Here is a 25,210-nt window from a genome sequence, read left to right on the forward strand (position 1 = left end):
ACTAGAATACAAACCTCATGGGAACAGACTTTGTCTCTCTTTGTTACTAATATATGCCCAAATCCCATACCAGTGCCTGGGCCATATTAAGTAATCAATAAATATTTATTGAATGAATGAATGAAAGATAATTTGAGATCAATGGTATTTCCTACCACTGTGGCTCATTCCATACAACAAAACTGAGGGGTTAAAAAAAAATGCTTGCTGAGTGGCAGTGAAAGGACAAATGAGGTTGGAGGGGATAAATACATCCACACAGTTAAGTTCTTTCTCTAAGAATGCATCTAAGCCTTTTGTTTTCTGACAAAGAAAAGAGAAGTCTGCACTTACCCAAGAGGAAGGAAATTGGTAAATCACGGGAAAGGGGCTCCGAGGCAGCTACCGCAGGCCCCGCAGCTTCGCTTTCCCCTTGGCCTTCACGCCCGCCACGCTGCCCGCGCCGCCCTCGCAGGTGCGCCAGAACTACCACGCCGACTGCGACGCCGCCGTCAACAGCCATCTCACCCTGGAGCTCCACGCTTCTTTCGTGTGCCTGGCTACGGCCTTTTACCTCGACCGCGACGACGTGGCCTTCAAGCACTTCAGCCGGTTCTTCCTGAGCCGCTCCCACGAGCACAGCCGGCGGGCCCAGGGCCTGAAGCGCCTGCAGAACCAGCGCGGGGGGCCGCCTCAACTTCCAAGACATCAGGAAGCCAGTCAGTGACGAGTGGAAGAGCGGCCTCAAGGCCATGAAGTGCGCCTTGTTCCTGGAGAAGCAAGTGACCCGGAGCCTGCTCCTCTGCACCAGCTGGCCACCGACAAGTGCGACCCCCACCTGCGCCACTTCCTGGCAACTCACTACCTCGGCCAGTAGGTGGCGTTCATCAGCGAGCTGGAAGGTCATGTCACCACCCTGAGCATGATGGGGGCCCCGGACGTCGACCTGGCAGGGTGCCTCTTTGACAAGCTCACCCTGAGCGACAGCGACAAGAAGAACTGAGCCTGGACTGGACTTTCCCAGAGCCACGGGGTGACCAGAGCCCTGGTCACCGTGCCTGCCATGCAGATGGCAATAGTGCCCTTGAAGAAGTTCACTTAAGTTTTGGGGTTTTTTTTGTTTTTTGTTTTTTGTTTTGCAACAAGTGCAGGATTCTCTTTTCCTGGACTTTATCACTTAAGTTTTTTTTCTTCCAGTTTTTCCGTTTCTTCCAATAAAGTTATTGGTTCATAAATAAATAAAGGTCTCTGGTTGATTCATGTGGGCAAATCTCTCATTTTTTAAGTTTTAAAACAGGTATCCAGGAGTTTCTGAACACAGCCATACCCCAACCATATGCAGCTCAGGATCTCCACAGTGGGAGGGAGAAGGTGTTCCATGGGGCCCTGGAAAACACAAAATCAGTCTTCCCCTTATAAATAATGTAGGTATATGGGGGCAGACTGGGGTGGGGTGGGGTGGGGTGAGGTAGGGATCCCTGGTGAATGTGGGTGCATGTGCATAGTAAAAGTATAGAACCATAGACTGAAAATCATGATTGCAGTTGCCTCTGGGGAACAAGTGAGGGAATGGGATTGGGCAGGGATTAAAATAAAGGGTGTCTTCAGTTTCACCTGAAATGTTTATGTGCATTAATTATGCAAATACTAATGGTTAAGTATGAGTAGCAAGATGGGGGTGGAGGGGTTTGGAAGTCTGAATGGTGGAGTATCTCTTTGACAAGTTCACTCTAGGCAATAGTGATAATGGAAAAATGAGTGTTAGGCTGTCTCGCTCAGAAACACGGGGGTGACTTCCCATGGTCACCAATGCCTGGCATGCATGTTGTAATAACAAAACATCCACTTTTATGTTTTCTTTCTTTGTATCATATGTATATATGCATACTTGTGTGTGTGTATATATATATATGTATATATATATATGTATATATATATATATATACATATATATATATATTTAATTCCAACCAGCAGCAGAGTTCATTTTGAAGTTCATTAGGAAGACGCCCTTTGTTGAAAAGCAGTTCAGCGATCAGATTACTGGAAATGATATAGCTGCTTCCTAGACCTTTCCTGAGCCTGGCTGTATTTCTGCCCTTGGGTTTCATATATCCAACTTTGATTTAGTTTTTGTTATTTGCTACCAAGAGAACCTAAGCTAATATGTCTTATTATCAACACACTTTTACCAGCCTCCACTGTATTTACAGTAGAGTAATTGGCTCTTCTAGGGTACTAAATGACATTTTTCCCTTTATCCCTACTACAGAGTCCACTGAAAGGAAAAAGGATCAAGGGTGGAAGGGATCAAATAAGAACAAGTTCCCGAATGGAAATACAGAATACTGAAGACTGCTACCATATGCATCTCTTCTCACCTAAACGTGTTTTCCTCATAATTTACAGAATTTTAATTCCTTAGATCAGCCTTCCAAAGACTGTGTTCAGTATCAGCCAGTCCCTCAAAAACATTCACAAGTGTTCAGTGGAAAACTTGTATTAATCGAATTAGCAGGATTTTTTGTTTTGTTTTTTCAGTTTTTGTTTACTCTAGGAATTTTATGTATGATGTAAAAAATATACATTTTGAATGTATAACGTGTGGATAAAATATTCAGTGTTTCCCTAACATTCTGATCATGGGATTCTTTTTCTACCAAATCTCACAGAACAGTATTCCAAAGAAAATAGCTTTGGAAACAACGTTAAAAGGTCCCACTGTGGCCTTCTCTGGTGGCGCAGTGGTTAAGAATCCGTCTGTCAATGCAGGGGACACGGGTTCGATCCTTGGTCTGGGAAGATCCCACATGCCACGGAGCAACTAAGCCCATGTGCCACACTACTGAGCCTGTGCTCTAGAGCCCGCAAGCCACAACTACTGAAGCCTGTGCACCTAGAGCCCATGCTCCGCAACAAGAGAGGCCACCGAAATGAAAAGCCCATGCACCACAATGAAGAATAGCCCCCACTTGCTGCGACTAGAGAAAGCCTGCATGCAGCAACAAAGACCCAACACAGCCAAAAAATAAAATAAAATAAAATAAAAATAAAGTAAAAAAAAAAAAAAAGATCCCATCGTGTGTTGTTCCAGAAGCACATACCTGGTAGCTAAACCTCATTCACTTTTACTTAGAGGTCATTATGAGAAACTGGAACCTTTGCTGTGAAAGTTTCAGCACAGTAAGCTTTAGACAGTAAGTGTAATGCAGGGCCCTCACCATGACAGTGGGGAGATATCACACACATCCATTTTGTTTCCTGATAGGTAACTCCCAACACTGTATTTTTCCATCTATTCTCATTTCCATTTCTAAATGAATGGCTTCTGGGAATGATAACACTGATGTTTCTCCAGCACTTACATCAAAGTCAAGAGAAAGTTTAAGGCTGCTAAGTAGTGTATATTCTTCACCTCCCTCTACCTATGTATTCATCTCACCAGCAGCAGAATTCTTCATTTATTTTCCAGACTAGATTGCTGAATTTTGGTCAGTAATACACCTTTGGATCAAAAACAGTCTGTGCCTGCATCTTTTTGAAAATAAGATGACTGTTCCTCTCACCAAAGCATGCTGAAATTTCTCAGAATTCAGATATTTAACTATAAGAAAAAAAATAAGGCATACATACTACAAAACATTGTATTAATAAAGTCCAAGATTGTTAAATAAATATATAATAAGTAATGTGTTTCATGTGTAGCATGTTTTTCCTCCAGTAGAGATGATCAACATTATTCACATCATTATTTGATTTTTGAATGAGCACCTTATTGCAATGCATTCCTCTTTAGGTTCAATGCAGGACTTACCAAGTTTCTCTCCAGCCCTAAAATACATGATGCAATTCTATAAATTGAAACTGCATTATTCCCAAACAATAGTGGGCATGAGACAATATCAAAAATCTTGCATATTTTTAAAATTTAAATGTGCTCCCACAACAACTCTTAGGTATCAATTCTCATGACACCTCCACTGAATTTGATAAGGTGTCTATTTTATTCCCAGGCAGATTCAGCATTATACACAACTATTATTTTCTCAATATGAGAAATATTCTATCATTTTAATACATGATTATATAAGGCTGGAAATAAGAAGGTGATTAAAGTAAGCTTCTCAACAAGAATAGTATTTGTCTGGCCCATCTTATTAACCACAACTTTCATTTGTCTACTGTTTGGCTGATTAATTCGATTCAACAAGCATTTACTCTTTTTTTAAAAAAATAAAGTCCAATATTCTCGACTGTTTATTCTATTTTATTTTATTTTATTTATTTATTGGCTGCGTTGGGTCTTCATTGCTGTGCATGGGCTTTCTCTAGTGGCGGTGAGTGGGGGCTACTCTTCATTGCGGTGTGCAGGCTTCTCCCTGCGGTGGCTTCTCGTTGCAGAGCAGGGGCTCTATGCATGTGGGCTCCAGTAGTTGCAGCACGTGGGCCCTAGAGAGCATGGGCTTCAGTAGTTGTGGCATGTGGGCTCAGTAGCTGCGGTGCACGGGCTCTAAGGTGTGTGAGCTTCAGTAATTGTGATTCATGGGCTCTAGAGCACAGGCTCAGTAGTGTGGCACCCAGGCTTAGCTGCTCCGCGGCATGTGGGATCTTCCCAAACCAGGGTTCGAACCCGTGTCCCTGCATTGGCAGGTGGATTCTTAACCACAGCACCACCAGGGAAGTCCCAAGCATTTATTCTTAATAAATGAGTTTGTGCTGGGGAATCAAAGTTAAATAAGACATGTACTAGGTCCAGTTAAACTAAATATATTAGCACTTTGCCAATTTTCTAAGAGTAAAATACAAGTCCAATATGAGGTTATTTTAATAAACAATTAAATCAATAGTATAGCTAGGGAGTGTTTTCATTTATTACTCTCCATTTTATCTTTATAAAGAGGTATGCTACCCAGTCGTTCAACAAACTCACAAATGGGAATGCAGCAATTTTTAATAAGTATGAGAAATAATGTAGGCCAGCGCTTCTTCCTCTCTGAATGGTGGACTCTAAATGAATCTAAAGCATTATCAAAAAAAAAATAAACTAAATCAAAAAAAATAAAGCATCATCATAATGACCATTATCTGGGTAAATTATGCTGTCGAAATAATATGTTAAGGAACTTCCTCTTCCTAATAATAAGGAATGTTACCTGATGGGGAGAGAGAATTTGGGGAAGAGCAATAATACAACATGCTTAACAGATTAAATTTTAGCAAACAAGGATACTCATTTGTTTACATATTTTACACTGCTGTTGCCTAGAGACAGAGGAGGCACCTGAAGGTATATTTTACTAGTGTGGGTCACATAGGAGTTTTCTAAGGAACTGGTTTAAAAACATCTTTCCAAAACTAATAAAAAAAAAAGTTATTTCCACTGTAGATTTGAACCTGTAAGTTATCTATAGGTAAATGTAATCTAAAAAAAAATTAGGGCAGCCTTAATGGCAGTTCTTTATATAAGAAAGAAATACATACTTGCTGAAAGCTTTTACAGCATCACTAGCTTGCATCCACTAATAAAAACAGCCTACACTTTTTTTTTTACAGCTTTATTGGAGTATAATTGCTTTACAATGGGGTGTTAGTTTCTGCTTTATAACAAAGTGAATCAGTTATATATATACATATGTTCCCATATCTCTTCCCTCTTGCATCTCCCTCCATCTCACCCTCCCTATCCCACCCCTCTAGGTGGTCACAAAGCACCGAGCTGATCTCCCTGTGCTATGCGGCTGCTTCCCACTAGCTATCTATTTTACATGTGGTAGTGTATATATGTCCATGCCACTCTCTCACTTTGTCACAGCTTACCCTTCCCCCTCCCCATATCCTCAAGTCCATTCTCTAGTAGGTCTGTGTCTTTATTCCTGTCTTACCCCTAGGTTCTTCATGAAATTTTTTTTTCTTAGATTCCATATATATGTGTTAGCATATGGTATTTCTCTTTCTCTTTCTGACTTACTTCACTCTGTATGACAGACTCTAGGTTCATCCACCTCACTACAAATAACTCAATTTCATTTCTTTTTATGGCTGAGTAATATTCCATTGTATGTATGTGCCACATCTTCTTTATCCATTCATCCGATGATGGACACTTAGGTTGTTTCCATCTCCTGGCTATTGTAAATAGAGCTGCAATGAATATTTTGGTACATGACTCTTTTTGAATTATGGTTTTCTCAGGGAATATGCCTAGTAGTGGGATTGCTGGGTCATATGGTAGTTCTATTTGTAGTTTTTTAAGGAACCTCCATACTGTTCTCCATAGTGGCTCTACCAATTCACATTCCCACCAGCAGTGCAAGAGTGTTCCCCTTTCTCCACACCCTCTCCAGCATTTATTGTTTCTAGATTTTTTGATGATGGCCATTCTGACCGGTGTGAGATGATATCTCATTGTAGTTTTGATTTTCATTTCTCTAATGATTAATGAGGTTGAGCATTCTTTCATGTGTTTGTTGGCAATCTGTATATCTTCTTTGGAGAAATGTCTGTTTAGGTCTTCTGCCCATTTTTGGATTGGGTTGTTTGTTTTTTTGTTATTGAGCTGCATGAGCTGCTTGTAAATTGTGGAGATTAATCCTTTGTCAGTTGCTTCATTTGCAAATATTTTCTCCCATTCTGAGGGTTGTCTTTTGGTCTTATTTATGGTTTCCTTTGCTGTGCAAAAGCTTTGAAGTTTCATTAAGTCCCATTTGTTTATTTTTGTTTTTATTTCCATTTCTCTAGGAGGTGGGTCCAAAAGGATCTTGCTGCAATTTATATAATAGAATGTTCTGCCTACATTTTCCTCTAAGAGTTTGATAGTTTCTCGCCCTACAAGTAGGTCTTTAATCCATTTTGAGCTTATTTTTGTGTATGGTGTTAGGGAGTGATCTAATCTCATACTTTTACATGTCCCTGTCCAGTTTTCCCAGCACCACTTATTGAAGAGGCTGTCCTTTCTCCACTGTACATTCCTGCCTCCTTTATCAAAGATAAGGTGACCATATGTGTGTGGGTTTATCTCTGGGCTTTCTATCCTGTTCCACTGATCTATCTTTCTGTTTTTGTGCCAGTACCATACTGTCTTGATTACTGTAGTTTTGTATAGTCTGAAGTCAGGGAGCCTGATTCCTCCAGCTCCGTTTTTCGTTCTCAAGATTGATTTGGCTATTCGGGGTCTTTTGTGTTTCCACACAAATTGTGAAACTTTTTGTTCTAGCTCTGTGAAAAATGCCAGTGGTAGTTTGATAGGGATTGCATTGAATCTGTAGATTGCTTTGGGTAGTAGAGTCATTTTCACAATGTTGATTCTTCCACTCCAAGAACATGGTATACCTCTCCATCTATTTATATCATCTTTAATTTTGACTCTTAATGGACATTTGGTTTGTTTTCAGTTTGTGCTAATGCAAAACTTGGACAGAGGCTTCCCTGGTGGCGCAGTGGTTGGGGGTCCGCCTGCCAATGCAGGGGACGTGGGTTCGTGCCCTGGTCTGGGAGGATCCCACATGCCGTGGAGCGGCTGGGCTCGTGAGTCATGGCTCCTGGGCCTGCGCGTCCAGAGCCTGTGCTCCGCAGCGGGAGAGGCCATGGCAGTGAGAGGCCCACGTACCACAAAAAAAAAAAAAAAAAACATGGACAGGAATCCTGCTGTACCGGTTATTCTGGTGCATTTACACAGGGCGGGGGTGAGGGCTGCTGGCTCACAGGCTATTTATATACCTTCAGTTGATAGAGAGTGCTAAATGTTTTCCAAAGTAGTTGTGTCGATTTATACTCCAGTATAAACAGGGTAGAAGATTCCCATAGTACTCTAGGTCTACAATACCTGATACTACCAGATTTTATGTATTTGTCCATCTCATTGGCATGTAGTTTCCTTGGCTTTGACTCACTTTTCTCTTATTACTTAATGGAGTCGTACACTGTTCTGTGATTACTGGCTGTTTGGATTTCCTTTTTTATGAGGTCTACGTCAACTATTGTTATTTTTTATTTTTTTATTATTCTTTATTTATTTTTGGCTGTGTTGGGTCTTCGTTGCTGCATGCAGGCTTTCTCTACTTGCGGCGAGTGAGGGCTACTCTTCATTGCGGTGGCTTCTCTTGTTATGGAGCACAGGATCCAGGTGCGCGGGCTTCAGTAGTTGTGGCACGTGGGCTCAGTAGTTGTGGTTTGCAGGCTCTAGAGCGCAGGCTCCATAGTTGTGGTGCACGGGCTTCGCTGCTCTGCAGCATGTGGGATCTTCCCGGACCAGGGCTTGAACCCGTGTCCCCTACCTTGGCAGGCAGTTTCTTAACCACTGCGCCACCAGGGAAGTCCAATTATTGTTATTTTGAATTCTTCTCCATTTCCAAGTGATACTCTTACATGACTATTTTCTCACTAAATTGGAGGCATTATCTGTTCACTTTCTAACTTACTAATAAGTAAGGATTTAGTTCCTTTACACTCTTTCCTATGTCCACACTGCTCAGTAAAGTTATGTCATCATGAGTTATTCCACTGCTCATGATCTCTTTGACTTGGAGTGATATACTTAAAAAACTTACATTGTTCATCAACTATAAACTCTCTCAACATCACGCTTTGTAAAATGAGGACATTCATACCATCTTCCCTTTTTTCCACCTCCTGTCTACCTTCCAAACCTAGCTTTTACATTGTCAAAGTTGAAATTTATATTCTGTTCTATGTGCAGTTAAGTCTTGTGTTATTTGAGAGTCAGTACGGAGTAAGGTTTAAGAGAACAGGCAGAGAGCCTAAACTCAAAGCCTCGATCCAACCTTAAATTAGGTACAGCCTGGGCAAGTTCCTTCCCTGTCTTAGCTTCCTGTTCTCAAAATCGGGAATGATATTAGCACCAACCTCATAAGGCTATTCAGAGGATTCAATGAGTTAATATATGCAAAAACACTTAGAGCCTAATATATACTAAGTACACACTAGTACACAATACATTTCAGTACATACCAAGTTAATATTAATACATACTAAGTATAGTTTACTTTAGTTATTTGTGATTACATGCAAGTTGACAATAAAACCTGCAAACTAAGACAATATTGCCATTATTACAATGAAATTAATATTGCCCACTGCAGATGTACTGTGTCTCTGTGTATAGACTACACCTCGTTCCATACTGTGCTAGTGTCACTGCCCTTGTGCAGGGTGACCACATACTCCAAGCCGCCTTGGGCTGTTCCAGTTTATACCTGTTGTCCTGATGTTACAGCATTAGAGTGCCTCCTTACACTATTGAAGTGTAAGGAGTTTGGACAAGTTCTGGTTTGGACAACAAATTAGATAGGTGGTCATTACCCCTGTGTGTCACTGAAAAGGGGGACATCTATAGTGTCAAGTTTAAGTGGATTCTTCTCTTCCTCACCAATAGTAGGTTAAAAATCAACCACAGCCTAGCTTGCTTCAGGTTTATGTCCATATAGCCTTTTCTCCTCTGGAGTTCAAGTTCCTTCTCCTCTTCCTCTCCCTCCTCCCTTCCAACAGTGCCTAATACCTAGTAAGTACAATATGCCTCAAGGTGTTTCTAAGCTCTCAATCACACAATCAATAGAAGCCTCTCCACTCTAGACTAGCTGCAATTTGCACTGAATCCCCTATTACCTTCCTTCTGGGTTTATTGCCTCATTTTGCTGGATTATTTCTATAAATAGCTTAAGGTGTAGCACAGGAGGTCAATTTTTCAAATTTCCTTGTGTACAAAATATCTTCTTCAGCCTCCACTTATGACTCATAGTTTGGCTGGATACAAACCCCTAGGGTGAAAATTATGTGCCTGAAAAACTTTAGAGGCATCTTTCTAATGCCTTCCAGGATCCATGGTGCTGATGACAAGTATAATAAAGTCATATTTTAACTTTTTTTGGGGGGGTGACCAGTATTTTTCTCTCTGGAATGGATGTATCCTCTCAGTATTTTATTCTATGTTAATTTATTTTTTCAGTATTTTAAAGTTTCACAATGAAGGGTGCCTAGGTATGAGTCTATTCTTGCTCATCTTGAATAACTATTTTCAATCTGAGACCTGATGTCTACTTTCAGCTGTGGGAATTTTGCTGCCCTTTGACAGCTTCCCTCCATTTTTTTTCTGGGTCTGGAGTTTCTAATAGTAACATGTTGGATCTCCCAGGTGCAGCCTCTCTAACATATTTCTATCACAATTTCCGTTGTGTCTTTCTTTTTTATATACTGAGAAATTTTTTAAATTCCTACTGAATTTATTTCAGCAACCATATTTTCATTTCCAGGAGACCTCTCTTGCTTTCTGACCATTCTCTTTTTAGTTAACACCCTAGTCTTATTTTATAGTTGCTAGCTCTTTTTAAACCTCTCTCAGGATATTAATTAGGGTTTTTTCTTAAATTATTTTGTTCCCTAAATTGTCCCTGGTCCTACTAGGATATGTTTTCACTCTTTTTCCCCCTCTCTCATGTTGTAAGCTTTACACAACTATCAGGCAAATGACAGTTCTTTTCTATTTAAGAATGAGTGCAGAAAGCTCCCTGAAGTCAACGATTGATTGGCTTCTATGCAGGAAGAAGTGGGGAGTAACTGTAACAGGATCTCCCCCAAACACAATTTTCTAGGGTGTAAAAACTCACACTAGCTGCCCTAGTTCTTGCCAGTTTCACTGTTTTCGAAATGAAATCATCTCATTTCAGGAGCGTGAGGGCAGGGCTGGGAATCCACTCCTCCAAACACAACCCTTCAATGAGCTCCCCTATTTCAGTCACACTTTTAACTAACTCCACCCTCTCTCCTACATGCGCATCTGAGCATGGGGCTACTTCTGCAGGTGGGGTCCGAATCCTCCTCAGTTGCAGGTGGTCCCTGTGCATATTCTAGGTGATGCTTTTCCTCGGTTCTACTGCTTCAGTTTCACACTCTTCCACCTGTCTTCCATCTTTCAAAACTGTGTTGAAATCTCTTGATTGTTGTGGGTTTATATGCTTAAACACTTTGATACCATCATTGTAGTGTCTTGTCAAAACAGAGAAGAGCTAAAAGGGTTCTCAGTGCATTCTGAATCTGCTGTTCTGTGGTCCCAGTGTTTAAACATCTTGGTTTTCGCCAGCGTCTATCATTGCTTTTAGAAATACAATCTCCTGGTCTACTCGTGAAGGAAATGAATACACCACATCTAAAATGACAAGGAATGCGGGTTAGATGCTCTAGGGTCTTGTCGTACTCTGCCATTCACTAATAAACCACTTACGTGCTACAAATTGTAGGTGCTCATTTATAAAATGAAAGGGGGTAACTCTACATGCACTATAGATTTCTCCTACTCTAACATTTCATAATTTTCTAAGTTCTTTTCTTAAAATTTCTCTATATTATCATTAATTTTAATTAAAAAAATAAAACTCTAACTTTCTCTTTTGAAAATCAAAGAGTAATTCCCATAGTTCTACAATAATGGGATAATTAGTTCTGAAACCTGTCAAGTTTCATGTTTCATATGAAAAGAAAATCACATTAAATAATTTTTAAAAATTAAACATGGACTTTGTAGCACAAAGACAAGCTCCCCCCAAATGGTGTTCCTTTATTTACTAGAAGTGTTCAGCTTGCATTAAAGTTGAAATAAAATAAATATATTACTTTTGAGGTGCAAAAATTTCTTATGAAAATCAATTTTTCTTTTCTGTCCATACAAACAAAAGTATGGAATGACATTAGAAGTCAGGTTTATTTGGTAATAGAATGTAGCTTCTTGATAATTTTGATTTTAGGAAAGGAGAATATCAACAACAAAACTTTTTTCAACTTTACTTTTATTTAAAATGAGGCCATATTTTCCTCTTATAAAAAGATAGTTCAACTAGAACTGTCAATTTTCTAATCTGTAAAACAAGAGCACTGAATCAGCTGATTATATTCATTCAGAACTTAATTTCTTTATCGTATGATCACTAAGGTTCTCTCTAAATCTAATATACTAAGGTTCTAAGGAAAGGAAAATAAATTACTAACGACATGTTTTGATTTTTATTTCTTAGAGTTCAAATGTCCACCATTCACCTTGGTCTAAGCTTAAGGAACCATTCAAGGGGATACAATGCAGATGGGAGGAGAAAACAGAACCCTCACACAAGCTGTGCAGTGTTGCAATCAGCCTTCCATTTGAAAAATAATTTTCTCTATAGCTTTAAAGTGATATCTTTGTACCTGCAATGCTTCTTGTTTCAAACGGATTTTCTCTGGCTCTTCCTGAACACGTTCTGAGGAATCATCGACCTCTTTGATTTCTGAGGAGGAAGGACTCTCTACTGTCACAGTCACAGGAAATTCTGATGGACCTGAGTGTCTGAAGAAGATAGGAAATCACAGAGTTGTTACACTAAAGTGCAAAGAAAGAAGACAAGATTGTAAAAAAGATAACACAAGCCAGATCCAAATATCCAAATATTAGAGGACATTTAACAAAAGTGATCTGAGGTATCATTATTTATAAATGTCTCTCACTGCTCCTTAGTCTAAAACAGGCAATGACTAAGTAAAATTACAGGAACTAATTTTTGCTATGTTACTCTACAGACCTCTGTTGTATATGGTTAGGATTAGTATTGGGAATTGCCCATATTATTTTATTATGTTTCTTTCACAGAAGCCAAGTGAAGATCCAAGGTAAACATTTTTTCTCAGATCAACTTTATACAGCAAATGAAAAATTTATTCTTCACCATCAGACAAAAACAGTCTGGAAGAAAATGTAGTTTTTCAGAGGAAAATACATCACTAAAGGGACTGATGAATAATCAGAAAGTCAACATAAGCTGTGAATAATAGACATTAGAATTTTTAAAAATAAATCACATACACATACACAACTAAAACTGACCCATCAAACATTTCATCTTCTCACCACCCTTAAGCCAAAACTAGGGTAACAGTAATACAATTCTCCCATCAAGCTTCACTGTCACTGCAATGTTGTTCAATTGGACATTTCCAAATATTTAAAAACGGACCTGGCCACAACCCCATAAAAGTCTACAGATCATAAAGAAGTGTGCTGGGATTATATAACCACGCAGAAGACAAATCACTAGGACATCATCTTGACAACAAGCAGCAAACCCTGCAGCATAGGAAAACCCTAACAGGAGAACGAGGTGCACACCCCTCTCTCTGGGCATGCAAGGGCAGGACTGACACCCAAGATGCGCTTCTCTCAACCTCAGCAGTGGTGCCTTTCGCAGAGCAACTATGCAGTCTCCCAGAACCACTGGGAAGGAGAATCTGATACTGACAGTATTAGCTTGCCATGAGGCCATAAGCGAGGGAATGTGTGTGGCCTTGGTGAGAGAGCAGAGGTTTGGGAGATGTTGCTTTATATTGGCTTTCAGATCAGGAATTTGTACATATAGCCCGCAAACAACATTTCTTGAAAACATGTGAACATTCTTGACTATGACAGCTCCATGTGAGGGGTCAGAAATGGCAGTCAAGTTCGTTTCACTGGGTAACAGCTGACTTGTGGACTGGAAAACAGGCTTCCTTGTTTACAGACATAACCACAAGGCTGCCAGTTGTGTGCCAAATCCACACAACTACACACTTGCATTGGGAGAGCAACCAAACATGTTTTACATGGATTTATTTCAGAGAGGGAAATGCTTCTTGTAAGGCTCTGTCAGTTTAAAAAGCAAGAAGAATGACCATCCACCTTTCCCAATTCAAGCCATATATATCATACATATGATAGTTAAACACCAGCAACTGATTACATACATCACGAGCTTTGATGAATGGAAAGCGACTAAAAAGATAACAACAAAACGAAGTTAGATCTCCAGGTAAATACATCACCAGTTAAACCCAGTTAATACAACTATTTAGTATTATGTACAGTATCCATAGAGAATTGTGTATAAAAATAAACAAGCTCAAAACAAGAACCTGGAGGGCTCTGCTACAGAGAAAACTGAACAGAATTCAGCCGACTGGCTTGGTAATAACTCTCTGAACTGCTGAGAGGCCCCTTCAGTTCTTATGTTCAGGATGGTTGAGATTTCAGTCTCACTTCTTTAAATGGTGATATTAATCATTCTCTAATTTACTACCCTGTGTGACGAGGATGGACCTGAGGTTCTGTGTGTTTAGCTGATTTATTACAGTAAAATATTTAAATATTTAAAATATTTAAATTTAAATATTTAAATATTTTACTCTGTTCTCAAGGGACAAGAAAGTGATGGATGGTGTTAAGTGCTCTCAATGGTTTTAAAGTTTTGGACTCAAATTTATACCAGGTTAAATGAAGGAAAGGGGAGGAAAGGGGTAAAAACTGAGGAAAGAGGAAGGAACGTGGTCCAGGGCTAGGAAGGCCAGAAGAGATTTATGGATTTATGAAAGGAAGCAGGAGTGAGGAGGAAATGGCAGAAGTAAAAAGCAGGGTCAGAGGTCAGGGTTGAAAGAACAAAATGTGAGTAGAGTTGAAGATGACAGAATGTGAGTCTAGGTTTACTAGGAGAAATAGAAAAAGTCTCTTGGGGAGGTTGGCTTTAAGTTTCACAACCACCACACAGGTATTTAAGAAAACAAGAGGTTCAGGACACATCTCTGAAAGGTTTGAGTTGCCTTATGCAGGTGTGATTATAGTGGGGGCATAGGGAAATCTACCAGAGAGGTGGCTAGGGCTCAGAGTTATCCTAGGGGATAGGGCCTGGTATGTAAATCACCATGTACTCAACACCTAAGCACCAGGGCAGCTAATGCACTGTTCAGTTAATCCTGGCAACGACAGGCAAGGCCAGTATTCCTGTGCCACTTCACTTAGAGACGTGCAGCAAAGGGCTGAGGTCACATCGCATGTGGAGGTACAAGGCCTCAATTTGAGGCCCAAATGCCTCTGAAGTCCTCAGTATTTGCAAGTGCCTGCAGGCGTCCAACCTGGCTTTCAGAGCACAGCATGCTGAGGTTACTGCTGGACGACATCAAACTTCTGGACAGGCCTAAGTATTAACTTGAGGGGCTTTCTCCATTGACCAGGGGGTGTGCCACCTTCTGTAAACATCACCATCAACTGAAACGCACGAGAAAAATCCGACGGAAGCGTCCACTCTCACGGGTGAGAGCGGTGGGGGCATGCGCACTGGGCAGCCGCTCCAACGGCCACAGGACTCAGGTGCCCAGCGGTTCAGGGGCTCCCTGGGAGGCCTCGTGGGGCAGCTCGAGGGAGTGAGGTTGGGAGATAGCGGCAGGGGTGGGCGTCAAAAGGAATGACGTGGGGAGAAGGGAGAGATGGAGGCAGTGGATAGTGGATAGTGAAAATGGGAAAACTGGCAATTTTCATTTTCAAAATTATTTTTTTGAGATGTCATTCACATGCCATAAAATTCACCTTCTGAGACCGCACATTCAGTGTCATTTCGTACATTCTCAAGCCTATGCAACCATCACCATCATCTATCCCGTCATGTTTTCATCACCCCACAAAGAAGCCCCCATAACCATCAGCAGGCCCTCTTCATCCCCTCCTCCTCCAGTCCCTGCAACCACACATTTCCTTTCTGTCGCTATGGTTTTGGCTTTTCTGGACATTTCATGAAATAATACAAATGTGACCACTGTGTGGGGCTTCTTTCACTTAGCATAATGTTTTCAAGTTCGTCCGTGTCGTAGCGCGTGTCAGTACTTCATTCCTTTTTATGACTGTGTAATATTTCACATATACACCACATTTAAAATATCCATTCATCCATTGATGGGCATTTCGGTTTTTTACACTAATAATCTCCATTTATTGACAGTGTATTCTGTGCCAGGCAGCACCAGGCTAAGTTACTGACCTTATTTCACAGATAGAGGCTTGGAGAGTGTGAAGAGTTTGCCCAAGATTAAGAGCTGGCAATTGGGGGAACTGGGGTTTGAACTCAGGTGAACTTCAGAGGTAATAAATTCACATGACAGAACATTAGAAAAGGTACACAAGGGTACTCAAAGAAAAGACACCCTTTTCCCCACATTCCCCAGCCACACATTTCCCTCCTCAGAGACATCTGCTTTTGCCGTGCCGTGGAATCTTCCAGAGAATTACTTATACCTCAACATGTATGTATCACAATTTATTGACTAATCTGTCCCACTGATTTGAAATGTCACTTTTATGGTATAATAGATTCTTATACGTACATATGTTACTCTTTTCAGAGCTGTCCTGACTCTTTTTTGCCTATCTTTTATGTTTGCCATTTCTCTAAACTTTTTATCTTCTTTTTGATTTAAAAAACTGTTTCCTTTTCTTGTTTGTTTCTCTTAAGGCATTATCCATTATGTTCATTCACTCGTATGATTTTATTTAATTTATTTCTGTTTGGCAGTGTCGGGTATTAGTTGCAGCACGTGGTCTCTTCGTTGAAGTGCGTGGGCTCTTTCTTGCGGCTCGTGGGCTCTTTAGTTGTGGCGCGTGGGCTCCCCAGCACGTAGGCTCAGTAGTTGCGGCGTGCAGGCTTAGCTGCCCTGCGGCATGTGGGATCTCAGTTCCTCAACCAGGGATCGAACCTGTATCCCCTGCATTGGAAGGCAGATTCTTAACCACTGGACAACCAGGGAAGTCCCCACTCTTGTATTATTTTAAATTTAGTTGGCTTTTCTGAATTTTTTTCTTTTATTTTGAATTCTGTCCTGAGTTCTATCATCTTACCTAATTCTGGTTTATGCTGTTCGTTCATCTGATTTTTTATTATGGTAAAATATACATAAAACCAAATTTAGTATTTCAACCATTTTCAAGTATACAATTCAGTGACATTAAATACATTCACAATGCTGTGCAACCATCAGCACTACCCAAATTCAAAATGATTATGTCAAGGGCTTCCCTTGTGGCGCAGTGGTTGAGAGTCCACCTGCCGATGCAGGGGACACGGGTTCGTGTCCCGGTCCGAGAGGATCCCAAATGCCGTGGAGGGCTAGGCCTGTGAGCCATGGCCGCTGAGCCTGTGTGTCCGGAGCCTGTGCTCTTCAACGGGAGAGGCCACAACGGTGAGAGGCCCATGTACCACAAAAAAAAAAAAAAAGAAAGAAAGAAAGAAAAGAAAGAAAGAAAAAGAAAGTCTAAACCACTAAATTCAATCATACAGGAATATAACATTTAAAAAAAAATTTCTTTGGCTGTGCAGCATGTGGGATCGTAGCTCCCCGACTAGGGATTGAACCCATGCCTGCTGCATTGGAAGCGCAGAGTCTTAACCACTGGACCACCAGGGAAGTCCCAGGAATATAACTTTTAGAGGAGAAGTTATAAACCCCTTGGTTATATGAACTGCAGATTTTTAGTAAGAAGTCATGTATTTTAAACGACTTGGAGCTTTAAAGAAAGGAAGGAAGGAAGGGAGAAAAAGGGACTTCCTTGGTTGTGCAGTGCATATAATATCAAAAATAAATAAATAAATTAAATAAATTTTAAAAAGAAAAAAATGCTGAAATCCACTGACTAATTATTCAGGCTGTTATATCTCACCACTTCCAGATACATTCCTTTATAAACTTTTAGCAAAAAGTTATCTTATGTCAGAAAAAATGAATTACAAACTTTTCTCTTTTTCCAAAATTTGAGAAATTCCCCTACACTTCTACCTTCAAATTTTATAAAAACGGAAAAGTAGTGACAACCCTTATACTTATATCCAATTGCATCATCTGGCCACATGCCTTCTACATCAATCAAATAACTACAAAACAACAAAATTCGAGTCATTTGTAAATAAAAAGGAAAGAAAATCAAGTTTTTGCAAAAAACGTACAATTTCGCTTTACAAATATAGGTAGAAAAATCCTAAAGAAACATCAGCACATCTAATCAATAATTATTAAAGAATGATATACACCATGACTACAAAAAGGCGTTATTCCAAGGACTCAAGGGTAACGCAACTTTAGAAAATCTATTAATATAACTATTTACATTAATACAACAATTTAATTAATAAATGAAAGAGAATAAAATACAGGACCAAACTGGCAGATGGGAAAAAGTTATCTGATAACATGCAACAGTCAGTTTCGGTGAAAATGCTCTGTACGCTAAAAACAGGAGACTTAATAGGACAGAGTATTCATCAAGAACCAACAGATAACAAAAGACAAATTAGGATAAATATGAACATCACATCTAAAAAACCCTATCCAACCAACCATAGGAGCCAGAAACTTAGGAATCACCATCACTGACGGCTATTTCTCCCTCGCCCTCATCCTCAACCCACCACCAGTGCTAACAATGATACTGCCTACATACCTCTAGAATCTGTCCACATCTTTCCACCAAAATGACCACCATACCCTGGTCCCAGCCACCATTATGCCCAATTTCTACAAAAGTCTCCTAACTTGTTTCCTCGCTTCCACTCTTTCTCCCTGCAGTGCCTTCTCCACGCGGTAGCAAAATGATAGGTTGAAAATGCAACTGGGGATGTTCCACACACTCACCTTCAACAAAAAAAGTTCAACGCTTGTCTATTACTCTTAAAGTCTGAAACCTTAAACAGAAGCCTGCACGATCGAGCTCCTGGTGGTGTGGGCACTTGTGCTCTTAGCGGCTCTCCCCTCCAGTGCCGCCAGGGGAAAGGGCAGAAGGACGCAGAGGCGCTGCTGCCAAAGCTGCCGCCTCCTGTGGGAGCTGCACAGCCAGCAACCTTGCTCCACTTTGCTGGGCAGGGACCCCGTCCAGTACAGTTAGTTCCCCCGACAGCACTGGGGCCAGGCCAGGGGAGAAGGGCCAGCTGTCCTGCCAAGAAGCTCATCACCCTCAAGGCAAACACCTCCAACCCTCAGACCCCGGGAGATTCAGAAGCGCTAGACGGTCCAGGCTCGCATTCTCACCTGTGCGCCTCAGGGCGTGACGTGTACTCTGCGCATGCGCCACCCCTCCCTAAACTGTTGCGTCCCGCAAACGCAAGCCCATTGTTCGCTCACAGGTTGCAGAGCTATAAATACCGGCAACAGCCCAAACGGTGCGCACTTCGCTTTTGGCCGAGTTGGCAGCTGAAGGAGAGTGCTCGGAGCCCAGCTCTCTATCCAAGGACCGATCTCACCCAAGTTCTCTATGGGCAGTTACTTAGGTAGGCCCTGCCCCTCACCCGTGCCCCGGGCACTGGGGGACCAGCACCTGCCAGGAGGGCTCGGCTGCCCCCAGCCCGCTCCCCGCGCCCACCGACTTCCCGTGGCCGGCCCGGGTCACCCAGCTGTCTATGGCCGGCTATCCACTCGCAGGCCAGCCCACAAGTGTCCCGTGACTCTGCATCTGCGCTTTGCCACAGAGTCTCTGAGACCCCATTCTACCATCCCGCAGGCCCTGCGCTCCTTTCTGGGGGTCCGTATCTCCATCTGCAGGCGAGGCCATCGGAAGAAGGCGGTGATGGGTGCTCTCACCTCCATGATGTCCCGCAGCTCAGGGTCCGCAGTGGTCACAGTCACTGTCAGTGTGGCGCGGGGGCAGCCAGTGCCGCCCACGACGCCCAGCTGTGTCCCGAACTGCAGCACAGAGCAGACGGTGTTGAGGGCCCTGGGAGAGAGCGGGAAAGGGATGGCCAAGCAGGAGGAAGTCCCCATTATTATTGGTGGTGGTGCTATAACCACTTTACAGATGAGCAATCTGAAGGAATCAGATCGCTTTTTTCTTTCCAAAAGCACTTCAGAAATTCACTTTCGGGTAATCATTTTGAGGTAGGATGAGAAACCAGGCTTGAAGAGGGTAAAAATGACTCTTTAAATTTACCACTTGGACTGAGCTATATGTGAACTCTAGGTAAGAGCGTGGGAACTGCACGAGCAAAGTGAGACACTGAAGATCACAATGGTAATTAATAGCCGTACTGTTTTCTAACGGACAAAGAAAATGCCTATATTATAAGTTCTATTTCTCCTGCTTTCTGGCAGTGTCATGCTCAGAGCAGCGTCCTGGCAAGGAAGTCAGGATACTTAGGTTCTGAAACCTGGTAAGGATACTAACATAATGAGAGAACTTGAACAAGTCAACCTGACCTCTCTGAGCCTCCGTTTCCTTCCTCGTGAAATGAGACTGTGAAAATAGAAGTTCTCTAAGGCCCTCCTAGTTCTAAAATGCTTCCAGTCTAGGAAACAGCATAGAAGTCAATACTAGCGCAGGCTGAAGGGAAAGATAGGGCAGGGAGAAGGTTGCTTCCATCCTAGAGAACAACGTCTGAACCATACCACTTGGGTCTTCTGCCCATCTGTGCCCAAGATGGGAGCACAGGCAGTTAATACAGAAGAGTGTAAAACTGCTCAGTCCTTACAACCATCATAACTGTCTGATTTTTGGATTCTCAGTAAGTATTGACAGTAGAGGTGTCCTGATAGCAAGAACCTTCCTCAAACATAGTGAGAATTTATCAGTCTCCCTGATTTTTTCATCACCCCCTTGTTCTTACAGAAAATTGCCACAATCCATCTGTACTTGGAACTCTGAATTCTCTGCAGCACTCTCTTCCTGTGGTGAGCAATGCAGCTTCCCTAACAGCAAGTGTCTGCAACTTCTCCAGAGTCTCTGCTCCTGCCGTCAGTTCGGCATCAGCTACGGCCACCTCTTTCCAGACACACATGGGTAGTGCCTACCTTCACCAACATTCTAGCACAACTATGTTATCTGGAGTTACTGACCAGAGCCAGATCTCCACTTCAGCTGCTTCCTATCCAGGTGTTTTTGAGTGGGGCATCACAGGAAGCACTGAAAAGAATTCTTCTTCACTCGGAGACTTTACTCTGGCACTCACTGACCAGCACACAGCTGCTTCCTCCATGTTTATGGCAGCCCAGTATGATAAAACTGCAGACACCAATAACATGGCCCCTCTATATCCATCACTTTCTGCCAGCCTTGCTCAGGGAACACCATCTCAGATTCCAAATCAGGGACATAGCCTGTCACTTCCCTACCAGGAAGGAAGCCAGGTATATTACTATAACCACGGCACACTGGGGTCTTTACTGTATGGAGAACTTGGCTCCTGCCTGCAGTCCTATGGTTCTGTGTCATACACAGGAAGTAGGGCCTCTGTGCAACCAGAAATGGTAATGGTACTAAAGGAGATTCAGCCCACCAATATCTTACCACCAGCTTCCACCTCTGGAATCTACTACCCTGTGTCTGCTCACCACATCACAGAAACAAGTTTTCAAGGTGAGTACAAACAGCAAGAAAGTTGAACAATGAGGTCAGCATTCAAAAATGGGGTCAAATCTACAGCTGGGAAGTGGTGTATAGACAGGTAGAATTTAGATCCTGAGCCTTTAATAACCACTACCTTTGCTCAGGGCTGTCTGTATTTAGACTCTACATAAGAACACCTAGGGCTTCCCTGGTGGTGCAGTGGTTAAGAATCCACCTGCCAATGCAGGGGACACGGGTTCGAGCCCTGGGCTGGGAAGATCCCACATGCCATGGAGCAACTAAGAGTAGCCCAGCAACTAAGAAGATCCAATGAAGCCAAAAAAAATACATACATAGAATAAATAAGTTCAAAACATAAATAAATGAGTATAAATTTTTTCAAAAAGAACACCTACTGTAGGTGGGAAGGTGGGAGGGACACTGTAAAGGTCATCTATGCTACATGTACAAGAACCCCAAGAGCATACCAATAGGTGCCACATTTTTCACTGCTGTAGCCGATCATTCCCCCTGTACTACCACACTGTATCTCTCCCTTCCCTAATCTACTGCTAGAGTCTCTTTGGAAGGTGTTTTAGAACTCTTGTTATGATATTGCCAGTTTAACTGTCCTCACTTCCTTAATATATACCAGGATTTAAGACCTTAGGGTCCGAGATCCTGTCCAGAGCAAGCAGGCTAAGACTCTGTCTTTGTTTATCTATTTCATCAGGAAGGGCTCTACTCCCTCTCCTAGTTCATGGTGTGAAGTGTTCTTAGCCTCTCAGGAAAGTGGGGAGAATTGAACGGACTCTATATGAGAATGCTAGGCTTTGTAAAACATTTCATTTTTGAAAAATAAGACTCCTTTTTTAATTGACGTATAACAATCCTATGAAATACAAAGAAAACCAAGAATCAGTGACAGGAAATGATCACCAGTAAGAATTACAACAGTCACCACTTATCTCGTAGCATAGAACACTGTCCATGATCCTTAAGAAGAGTTAGTAGAAATGCCTTGCCCATCTTGCCCCTAAACACCAACACAGCAATCATGTACCTTGAAAGGTACATGATTGCTGTGTTGGTGTTTAGGGGGAGCATCTCACTTACGAGGGACTGACTTCTACCTTGACTCCTTTGTAGGGATGGAGACTTCCCTGGTGATGAAAACTTCCCTGGGATGGCAACCTCCAATCCAGACATTTTGTGTGACACAAACTCAAGAACTCCCCGAGTCCTGCAGGAGCAGAAGTATTCAGATACTTGAGAGAAATCCACCACCCGAACTTGGGGACATTTCAGGGACAGCTCCAGTCCAGAGTGCCAGTAGTCTCCTGGCCCTGCCTCCAGCTCCAAGGCAGGGACAAATAGAGAGTAAGAACTTGGAGGATATTACAACCAAGCTTTCAAAGCCTCTGGATGCCTACCAGATCCCAAGAGAAAACCAAGAGCTTCCACTACTCCCTTCAGAAATCCCTGATATTCACCAGCTCCCGGGCTGCACTGACCCCGTCAGCCAAGAGGAGCAGCCTGGTTCTGAAAACGCTCATCTGGGAAAGGACAGCCTGAGTCTTGAGGACCTAGGGACACTTGAAAATGGGATGGAATCTAGCAGTGGTTTTGCAGACACTACTACACTGGCGGAGCATATTCACCTTCCCCAGCTCTTTAATTCATTGAAAGATCTTCATCAATCCAAAGGTCCCAACGTGATCAAAGCCAAAGACACCAGGGTCATTAAAGTGAATCAGGTGCAGGAAAAGCCAAGTGTCATAAAGGATCCCTCTGATCAACCCGGGAAGAACAAACATAAAGCCTCTGAGCCTATCAGTGGTGCTCCCAAGGCCAAGATCCAGCCCAAGAATCCACAGTGCCTGTTAGGGGGAGAAGTGGTTCTATGCAATGCTGCAGTCAGTGACAGGGCTCCTGTGAACACGGCCAAGCATTCTAAAGGCAAACCTCAGAAAGCTGCATCCAGAAAGATCAGCAAAACTAAGAGCCACGGGCAGGAAAAGACCACAAGGACCAGAGGAAGAAAGAAGGCTGAAGAGAAGAAGCAGTCAGGGAACAAAGTCAAGGCAGAAGAGAAGCCAACAATTCCCAAGACGAAGCGAAAGGAACACCAAACTGAGCTTATCCACGAGAGCATTAAAAAGCCTCGAACCTCCCTAGGCATGCGCATGCTGGAGTCTGTGAAGGTTTTTCATGCACTGGGGAAGAAGAATGATAAGAAAACTGGGCTCTCTTCCTGTCGGGTCTTGGGAAATTCAAGCAACCCTAAAGACCCCCAGCCACCCCCAGCTATCCAGCCATGGCGGCGTACCCCACGTGAGGGTAAGAGTCCTGAGAAAACTCAAGTCGAAGCCCAGAAACCAGACAGCAGTGCTGAAAAACAGTGTCCATCTCCATCCCAGTATGAGCTGCCTCCACCTGAGAAGGTCAAGTTTTCTGCCTGGGACAAGCCTCAAGCTCGACCTGCTCCTCGGAGGCCACAGTCTCTGGCCTCACATCGGCCTGCTGTGGCGGACCGTGCCCAGCCTGCTTCTTCTAACTCAGCTCAACCTGCTGCAGCCAGTTCATCCCAGCCAGCTCCTGCCTCTTTGCCAGGTCCTGCCAAACCAGCTCAGCCAACTGTGACCAACCCAACCCAACCGGGTTGGACCGCCCATATCCATCCTTGTGTCCCTCAGTCTGCTGCTCCTAGGCCTGCACCCTACAAAACTTCATCTTTCGCTTCTCTCCAGCGGGAGCCTCTTCCCCCTGCTGTGACTAAGCGCCAGTTCCCACCCAAGCTCCAAACCCCATTTCTACTCCAAGACTTCAGCAAGCAACGAAGACCATGGAGGGAACCCAACGTTTCTTTTTTTTTTTTTTTTTTTTTTTTTTTTTTTTTTTTTTTTTTTTTGCGGTATGCGGGCCTCTCACTGTTGTGGCCTCCCCCGTTGCGGAGCACAGGCTCCGGACGCGCAGGCTCCGGACGCGCAGGCTCAGCGGCCATGGCTCACGGGCCCAGCCGCTCCGCGGCATATGGGATCCTCCCAGACCGGGGCACGAACCCGTATCCCCTGCATCGGCAGGCGGACTCTCAACCACTTGCGCCACCAGGGAGGCCCAACCCAACGTTTCTGAGCCAGTCATGTCAAAGCCCATCGAACTAGAGCAGAGACCAGAGCGGGAGGCCATGAAGAGGCGGGCTCAACAAGAACGTGAGAATGCCGCCAAATACACCTCTTTGGGGAAACTGCAAGTTTTCATTGAGAGGGAAAAAGAAATGGCAATTGCTGACTACTACGGATATTTATAGTAAGAACTGCTAGGATTGTTGGTGCCACCTTGGGTACCAGGTATAAATTTCTCTATTTATTCTCTAATTATATATTTCTCTATTTATTTCTATATATTTATTAAAACAATAAAACTGAATAAATGAATGTCATCGAATTAATAGACGAGTAATAAACCTTTTGAATTTTGAGATGCTGTTAACTGTGGCGTGCTTTAATTTTTTTTGTTTTGTTTTGTTTTTGATGGGGTTGGAATCAAAGTCTGCATGAGAAAGGGAGGACTGAAAGTTGGATGGGAGAATGAAGGAAAGGGGAGGAAAGGGGTAAAAACTGAGCAAAGAGGAAGGAACGCGGCCCAGGGCTAGGAAGGCCAGAAGAGATTTATGGATTTATGAAAGGAAGCAGGAGTGAGGAGGAAATGGCAGAAGTAAAGAGCAGGGTCAGAGGTCAGGGTTGAAAGAACAAAATGTGAGTAGAGTTGAAGATGACAGAATGTGAGTCTAGGTTTACTAGGAGAAATAGAAAAAGTCTCTTGGGGAGGTTGGCTTTAAGTCTCACCACCACCACACAGGTATTTAAGAAAACAAGAGGTTCAGGACACATCTCTGAAAGGTTTGAGTTGCCTTATGCAGGTGTGATTATAGTGGGGGTATAGGGAAATCTACCAGAGAGGTGGCTAGGGCTCAGAGTTATCCTAGGGGATAGGGCCTGGTATGTAAATCACCATGTACTCAACACCTAAGCACCAGGGCAGCTAATGCACTATTCAGTTAATCCTGGCAACAAACAGGCAAGGCCAGTATTC

At 42.7% G+C, this 25,210-nt stretch overlaps 1 protein-coding gene across 1 annotated transcript; it reads left to right on the forward strand.

Annotated features, from left to right (window-relative positions):
- Positions 1 to 904: 904 nt before the first annotated feature.
- On the forward strand, positions 905 to 24,425 carry LOC132501367 (uncharacterized protein C2orf78-like). The gene is made up of 7 exons (XM_060116957.1): positions 905 to 933; positions 18,924 to 19,067; positions 19,339 to 19,498; positions 19,754 to 19,817; positions 20,399 to 21,145; positions 22,265 to 23,976; positions 24,231 to 24,425. The coding sequence occupies exons 1-7, from the start codon at positions 905 to 907 to the stop codon at positions 24,423 to 24,425; spliced, it is 3,051 nt and encodes a 1,016-aa protein (XP_059972940.1).
- Positions 24,426 to 25,210: the final 785 nt, after the last annotated feature.

The sequence above is a fragment of the Mesoplodon densirostris genome, chromosome 14, assembly GCF_025265405.1.
Source record: "Mesoplodon densirostris isolate mMesDen1 chromosome 14, mMesDen1 primary haplotype, whole genome shotgun sequence".
NCBI lineage: Eukaryota > Metazoa > Chordata > Mammalia > Artiodactyla > Ziphiidae > Mesoplodon > Mesoplodon densirostris.

Bases quoted from the DNA above. Each gene is read 5' to 3' on its own strand.
- LOC132501367 (XM_060116957.1), top strand. From the start codon at position 905: ATGGGGGCCCCGGACGTCGACCTGGCAGG. The intron at 19,499-19,753 runs GTGTTGAGGGCC...TGTGAACTCTAG, and splicing joins ACTGCAGCACAGAGCAGACG to GTAAGAGCGTGGGAACTGCA. The intron at 19,818-20,398 runs GTACTGTTTTCT...TTGTTCTTACAG, and splicing joins CACAATGGTAATTAATAGCC to AAAATTGCCACAATCCATCT.